The sequence below is a fragment of the Squalius cephalus genome, assembly GCF_949319135.1.
Source record: "Squalius cephalus genome assembly, chromosome: 23".
In the NCBI taxonomy this organism is placed as follows: Eukaryota; Metazoa; Chordata; class Actinopteri; order Cypriniformes; family Leuciscidae; genus Squalius; species Squalius cephalus.
In genome coordinates this window covers 942501-950000 of record NC_137144.1, presented here as the reverse complement: position 1 = coordinate 950000, position 7500 = coordinate 942501, and the positions used below count along the sequence as shown (strand labels likewise).

At 41.7% G+C, this 7500-nt stretch overlaps 2 protein-coding genes across 2 annotated transcripts in view; one reads left to right on the top strand and one right to left on the bottom strand.

The window, feature by feature from the left end:
* LOC307151144 (endonuclease domain-containing 1 protein-like) overlaps positions 1 to 7500 on the bottom strand; it is a 244755-nt gene that overhangs the window by 71311 nt on the left and 165944 nt on the right. The gene's annotated exons all lie outside the window — the stretch shown is intronic.
* Positions 1 to 7500, top strand: part of ptprbl (protein tyrosine phosphatase receptor type B, like) — a 54886-nt gene that overhangs the window by 43290 nt on the left and 4096 nt on the right. The window contains exons 15-29 of the mRNA XM_079859379.1: positions 187 to 453; positions 575 to 859; positions 1164 to 1442; positions 1519 to 1662; positions 1766 to 2030; positions 2173 to 2279; positions 2362 to 2467; positions 5663 to 5740; positions 5906 to 5923; positions 6139 to 6220; positions 6296 to 6386; positions 6483 to 6559; positions 6809 to 6943; positions 7024 to 7146; positions 7237 to 7400. Coding sequence (XP_079715505.1) covers positions 187 to 453; positions 575 to 859; positions 1164 to 1442; positions 1519 to 1662; positions 1766 to 2030; positions 2173 to 2279; positions 2362 to 2467; positions 5663 to 5740; positions 5906 to 5923; positions 6139 to 6220; positions 6296 to 6386; positions 6483 to 6559; positions 6809 to 6943; positions 7024 to 7146; positions 7237 to 7400 — 2221 coding nt within the window. The remainder of the gene's footprint in view (positions 1 to 186; positions 454 to 574; positions 860 to 1163; positions 1443 to 1518; positions 1663 to 1765; positions 2031 to 2172; positions 2280 to 2361; positions 2468 to 5662; positions 5741 to 5905; positions 5924 to 6138; positions 6221 to 6295; positions 6387 to 6482; positions 6560 to 6808; positions 6944 to 7023; positions 7147 to 7236; positions 7401 to 7500) is intronic.

Below are 7500 nucleotides of genomic sequence, written 5' to 3'. Positions count from 1 at the left end.
TAATATTTAAGAAATTCAAATTTAGTTTTTCAGCCATTTTGACAGCCCTAGTAGTTCAGTGTCGTGGCAGTTTAACCGAAAACGCGATCATATTTTCATCACAATTACTATTTTGTGACCATGAAAGCCGAAAGCTGTGATTAATGTCTGTGCTGTAATCAGAAGCTTGTTAACCATGTTCTGCAGTCCCTGCGGCTGTGACGTTCCTGCGTGCGGAGAGCAGGAGAAGCTCTGAGAGTCTGTGGCTGAGCTGGAAGCAGGCCGGGGGTGAAGTGAGCCGCTACACACTCCTGATCTACAACCCCGACGGGACTCCACACACACAGCACAGTCTGGGCCCGGAGAGTCGGAGTCACGAGTTTCAGAGCCTGGTGTCCGGACGCCTCTACCGGGCGGTGGTCCTGACTCACAGTGGAGATCTCTCCAACATGGCAGCTACTACCGGCAAGACGGGTAAGAGCGATCTCAGAACACCTGAAGACGGGTCATTGGTACAGCTTCCTTCATCAGAACTGTAGAATCAATACTTCTTAAATGTAGTAATGATTCCCTTGATGGCTTTGATGTATTGCAGACCCTAGGCCTCCGGTCTCGTTCTCCTCTGGAGAAGTCACGAACACCTCACTGGAGATGACCTGGAGCGGTCCCGAAAACACTGATTATGATGACTTTGACCTTCAGTGGACCCCCAGGGACCCTCTGTCCGTGTTCAACCCCTACCACAGCCCCACCTCCGGCAGCCGGATCCTGAAGGGCCTGTTCCCCGGCCGCCGGTACAACATCAGCCTGCGTACGGTCAGCGGCGCTGGCTCCAACAGCCCCAGCTACAGCCGGCCCATCTACAGGAGCATCAGGACAAGTCAGTGAGCGCTTCATAAGAGCCAGTTTATCAGGCCTCTCTGCTGGAAACTGCATGTCCCAAACACGCTCTATACAGTCACATGATAGATGATAGGGAAGCTGCACTTCTCTATAGTGTTGTGCAGACCAGCGCTAGAGTATGTAATGCTTAACCCTTGTGCGTCCTAATGGACTTTTTTGTCTATTTTATTATTATTTTTTGTTTATCATTTTGCAAACTGCATACATTTTGGCACAGGAGTGTATTTTTATTGGAATTTTACTATTTCACCCCCATTACATGTGTTGTGTGCTGTCCTCAGGGCCCGTGCGTGTCCAGGGTCTGCACTGCCGTCCGCAGAACTCCACGGCCATCAGCTGTTCCTGGACTCCTCCCGAAGCGGACTTCGACTCCTACACCATCGAGTGCTCCAGGAAGGACTCGCAGAAGATGGTGTACTCGCGGCGCACGCTCAAGGAGAACACCGTCTATCTGATCAAAGACCTGGAGCCTCATAAACACTACACGGTCTCCGTCAAGGTCATCTCTGACAGCATGACCAGCGAGGCGGTCGTGGAAACTGTGGTGACGATGATAGACCGTGAGTTTGGGCTTTTCGTTCGATATAAACGATCTGACAGGAGCGTTCACTGATAGGCTTGTCCATGTGTTCTCAGGTCCACCTCTGCCCTCCACTCGCATTGAGGAGAACACAGTTCAGATCACCAAGTCCACCATCTTCTTCCAGTTCAACTGCAGCTGGTTCAGTGATATCAACGGCGCTGTGAAGTTCTTCACCATCATCGTCACCGAGTCTGATGGTTGGGAGACGTCTTTCTTTATCTTTTTTGCGTCATGCACAGATAGCTAAGCCAGTCTCCTTACACAAGCCTGTAATGCGATGATCCCTCTCTCTGGTTGCAGACAGTGAAGACCAGCAGCCGAGCCAGCATCATCCTCTTCCCTCGTACCTGGACTACAGCTCCAACAGCTCTGTCCGAGCGTACCAGACCGGCTTCATCCGCAGCCACTGCGACGAGAGCCAGAGCTCCACGCAGGAGTTCGAGATCCACCTGGGATCGGGCATGGAGAGCCTGGGAGGACGGTGTGACCAGAGGACATCGGCTGAGGCAGCTCAGGATCAGCTGATCTTCTGCGATGGGCCACTGAAGCCCAAGACTTCATACAGGTGATGGCCAGTGCTAGTGCTGACCATAGATAAACCTAACCTCCCTCTAACACACATGATCCTACACACATGAAGGTTAAATGCTCACACTAATATTTGAGTTATTGTTGATCTCTTCAACTGTTTGTCTCGTGATCTTCAGACTCAGCGTTCGAGCGTTTACCAAACTTTTTGATGAGGATCACGAGGAGTTCCTCTCTCCACTCTTCACGGATACGTTCCTGTCCAAGCCCTTCGTGACGGATGCAGGTACTACACACGGCTCGGCCATGCTGAGGGCGATCGGTCGGACGGACGTGTGTGTTAATTCCTCATATGTGTGTGTGTTCAGAGCCGCTGAGTGGGGTCATCGAAGGGGTCAGCGCTGGACTCTTCCTCATCGCCACCATGGTGGGGTTAATCGTCCTGCTGATCTGCAGGCAGAAAGCCCACAAAATGTGAGTCCAGCTTTATTAAAACTCCAATACAAAAAAAAAACTCCAATTGAAATCATATTGTCTTCTTATATGCAGATTGGGTCTAAAATTATAAATAAGGGTTTGAGTTTTTGGGATATTTATTTTATACCCAGAATATAAATTATATGTTTATAAAAGGGTCATCAATTTAGGAACACTAGACTTTCGATTTGTCAGAAACAATAGGACATCATCTGCATACACACAGATCTTATGTTCATCTCTAATCGAGATCCTTTTATCTCTGAGTCTCTTATTGCTTGAGCCAAAGGCTCAATGAACAGGGCAAACAGAGCCGGACTTAAGGGATGTGTTCCTCTTTCCAAATGGATTGTTTCAGACAAGTGACCATTCATTTTTATCCTAGCTACTGGTGAGGAATACAACGCTTTAATACACTGAATAAAATAATCATTAAACCCGAATCTTGCCAATACTTTATACAAGTAATCCCATCCAACAGAGTCGATTGCTTTCTCAGCATCTAGACTCATCAACATTGCACTTATATTTTCTGTTACAATATGACTCATTACTTGCAATGCTCTCCTGATATTATCCTGTTTTGTATAAAGCCAGTTTGATCAAGATCCACCAACTCAGGGATGATAATCTCTAATCTCTTAGATAGGATTGAAGCAAATAATTTATAGTCTCCATTTAGGACTGATATGGGTCTACATGAACTGCATTCCTTCTTATCTTTCCCTGGAATCGATCAACTGGAATCTGCTATGGGAGTTGCTGTTGTGACGTCATTTCTATAGAGCATTTTGGTCTATGTGTTGCATTGTGGTCTATGGATCTGCCTAATAAGTACATATGAGTAGACTCGCTCCCTCTGTCAGAACTCTGTCCAAATTCCCTCGTCCACTTAACGAAGTTTAACGCACTTAACCCTTGTGCATCAATTTAAAAAAGTTACTCATAGGTCCAAAGAGGACAAAAATGTCCATGTCAAAAAACGGCCATAAAAAGTTGAAGCTTGGGAGCACAGACTTAACTTTGGTATCATTTTAAAGAATACCCTTGGCAGATTATTGCTGAAGTTACATTTTTTTTATAAGTAAATCCAAAAAAAAGTTATATAGGTTTAAGTTTATGAAAATTATTTATGAATATTATTTTATATAAAATATATATTTTATGAAACAAGTTGAACTCTAAAACGGCTAGAAAATCAAAGCCATAAATCTAAATAAGTTGTGTTCCAAATTTGAGGTTGATATCTCAAAAAATGAGCTTTCAGTAAGATTTTGTGTGGGCGCAGTACCAAACTTTCCCCATTGGATCCCAGCAAAACTCCTCTGGTCACACAGTGATTGGCTTTGTTATTTGCAGTTGAGTTTTTCTCTATCAATACTACAAACACACAAACACATTTTTTTTTATATAACACACATACCAACCACACTCTGACATCCATACCAACACACCCACACAATTATCATTGCATAATTTATCCAGTTGGCTCTATAATAGCTCAAAATTCATGCAGTTAACAGTAACAAAAAAACAAAAACTTACTCATAGGTCCAAAAGGGACAAAAATGTCCATGTCAAAAAACTCTCATAAAAATGTTATGCTTGGGAGCAAATACTTAAGTTTGGTCTCATTTTAAAGATGACCCTTGGCAGATTGTTGTTGAAGTGAAAAAATTGAAAAACGTGCAACCACATTTTTTTTATAGAAGTTTAAGTTTATGAAAAATATTTATGAACATTAAAATTAATATTTTATATAAAATATATACAAGTATTTTGTATAACTAGTGCAACATTTTTTTTTTCAAATGAAATGGGGGTGAAATAGTAAAATTACAATAAAAATAGACACCTGTGCCAAAATTAATGCAGTTAACATTAAAAAAAACTAAAAACTTACACATAGGTCCAAAAGGGACAAAAATGTCCAAGTCAAAAAACTCTCATAAAAATGTTATGCTTGGGAGCAAATACTTAAGTTTGGTCTAATTTTAAAGATGACCCTTGGCAGATTGTTGTTGAAGTGAAAAAATTGAAAAAAGTGCAACCAAAAAAATGTTATAGAAGTTTAAGTTTATGAAAAATATTTATGAACATTATAATCAATATTTTATATAAAATATATATTTTCTAAAACATTTGGAACTCTAAAACTGATATAAATTCAAAGCCATAAATCTAAACAGGTTGTGTTCCGAATTTGAGGATGATATCTCAAAAAATGAGCTTTCAGTAAGATTTTGTTTGGGCGCAGTACCAGACTTTCCCCATTGGATGCCAGCAAAACTCCACTGGTGAACACAGTGATTGGATTTTCGATTTGCAGTTGAGTTTTTCTCTCTCAAATATTACAAGCACACAAACAACCTTTTTATTTTATTACACACATACAAACCACACTTAGACATCCATACCAACAAACCCACACAATTATCGTTGCATAATTTATCCAGTTGGCTCTATAATATGCCGAAGCAGAAAACGGGAATAAAGCGAGTATTTGCTTTATAGGCCTAACCTGAAAAAATGGCACCATCTGATAAAAAAATGGTAAAAATGTCAATTTTGAAGCCTTGCCAACAGAATGAAAGCCTATTAAAAAAGATTGCATCATTTTATAGTTAAACGGCACAGGGATTAAAAAATGCAGTTTTAATGGGTTTCAATGGGGACATTTTTGTCCAAAAGGCGCTGAGAAGTATTTTGTGTAACTAGTGCAAAATAGATTTTTTAAAGGAAATGGTGATGAAATAGTAAAATTCCAATAAAAATACACACCTGTGCCAAATTTTATGCAGTTAGCATTAACACAGGCAAAGTGATCCAAAAAACAAAACTGAAAAGGACAAAAATGTCCTCAAGGATGCACAAGGGTTAAGTTTGTGAGTGTACGTCTAAAAGTGGAGTTGAACGCAGCCTTGCAACATGTCTAACAGACAGAAGCTGTCCAGTGCAAATCCATTCGTCCTTCGTACCAGAAGAAACGCGAGCGCTTGGACTACGTTAGAAATATCAGTTTACTGTCGGCGATTTGACGTGTCTCATCGCACTGCTTCCAGTGTAGACAGCATCACTGATTATAATGGCTTAGTATTGACTTCGGCTGTGAAACAGAGCGACGTGTATTCAGATATAATTGAAGTATCAGGAAGTCATTAATCAGCGATGCTGGGTTTTTGTCTTTTCCAGGAGTGCACAAGAGCCTGTGGTCAGAATGAGTTTGAGAAGAGAAAGACCATCTCCAGGAACACACGGCATTGTCAGAGGGTACGAACCACCGCATTTATATCACCATAAAGCTTATACCAGCAGTTTACTTTTATTTTCATTCTAAAAAAGATATTTTCTATATCAGGAAGAATCATATTATACTTTTATAAATACTATTGTTTGTATGTTGATTGAGTTTAAAAGCATGAATTCTTCTTTCAGGAACCGGCGTGTCTCAAGGTACTGAACTGCATCACATCACGCTGATCTTCATAGTTACAGCACACCGCATTAACTTTATCAGCTTTTTAGCATTACGTTATGCTAGATTTATGCATTGTTATAGTTATGTATTATGGATGTATATTTTCAAAATGATAGTTCAGTATACTGTATGTTCTTTGAATGAGCTCTGAATATCTATTGTAAGCTAGTGTTGTCTTTTCCAAATACAGCCCCATCAGCATCTCAACGTTTGAGTCCCATTTAACTAAACTTCGAGCAGACTCCAACTACCTCCTTTCTGAGGAATATGAGGTAAACTATCCTCCTTATTTCTTAATATGATTCATGTTTCAGATTGAACACAGTAACTCTTCGTTCTGCTTTCAGGACCTGAAGGATGTTGGTCGTAACCAGCCTCAAGACTCGGCGTTATTGCCTGAAAACAGAGGCAAAAATCGCTACAACAATATTCTGCCTTGTACGTCTAGACAAGTACCTGTATCTACTAAATCTAATATTATTCTAATATAGTTTTACTAAAACGGTGGTTTATGTTGACGTGTTCTTGGCACAGATGATTCCACACGAGTGAAGCTGTCCTATGTTGACGACGACTCCTGCTCAGATTATATTAACGCCAGCTATATTCCTGTAAGATCTCTGGTTATGCAAGTACATTAATGACAAAAGGCAAATGTCTTAGATGCGATACTTGAATTTTTTGAGCATGCATTCTGTGAGTTTAACATGGCTGTGTAATTAAGTAATACATATTTCAACTTAAACATTTTGACAATTTCAGTAAATATTGGTAGATAGAGTTTGCATGAAAGGAGAAAGTATCAGTCAAAGGTTATCCAATGACACTTGACCAAACGCATCACATGGTTTCTTTTAAAGGGCAATAACTTCCGACGGGAGTACATCGCGACTCAGGGACCTTTACCCGGCACTAAAGACGACTTCTGGAAGATGGTGTGGGAGCAGAATGTGCACAACATAGTCATGGTGACTCAGTGTGTTGAGAAAGGAAGGGTATGTGCTATGATCACACATGATTCCTCTGCTCATGAGGGTCTTCTGGCATTCAGTGAATCTGAGCTTCTCTCTCTTAGGTGAAGTGTGACCATTACTGGCCGTTCGACCAGGAGCCGCTGTACTACGGAGATCTGATAGTCCAGATGCAGTCGGAGTCCGTGCTGCCGGAGTGGACCATCCGAGAGTTCAAGATCTGTAATGTGGGTTTAACTGTCTCTGTCCCTCGCAGATGACCTGTACTGTGAACGCAGGTGTGATGTGTGTGTGTGTGTGTGTGTGTGTGTGTGCAGGAGGAACACCTGAGCTACTCCAGGGTGGTGCGTCAGTTCCACTACACCGTGTGGCCGGATCACGGAGTGCCGGAGATCACGCAGTCACTCATTCAGTTCGTGCGGACCGTGAGAGACTACATCAACCGCTCGCCCTTCTCAGGAGCCACTGTAGTGCACTGCAGGTGGACACACACACACACACACACACACACACACACACATTATTACAGCATTACCTTGATCACAGTCTATGAATCCACCAGTCCCAAATGGAAGTGTCTG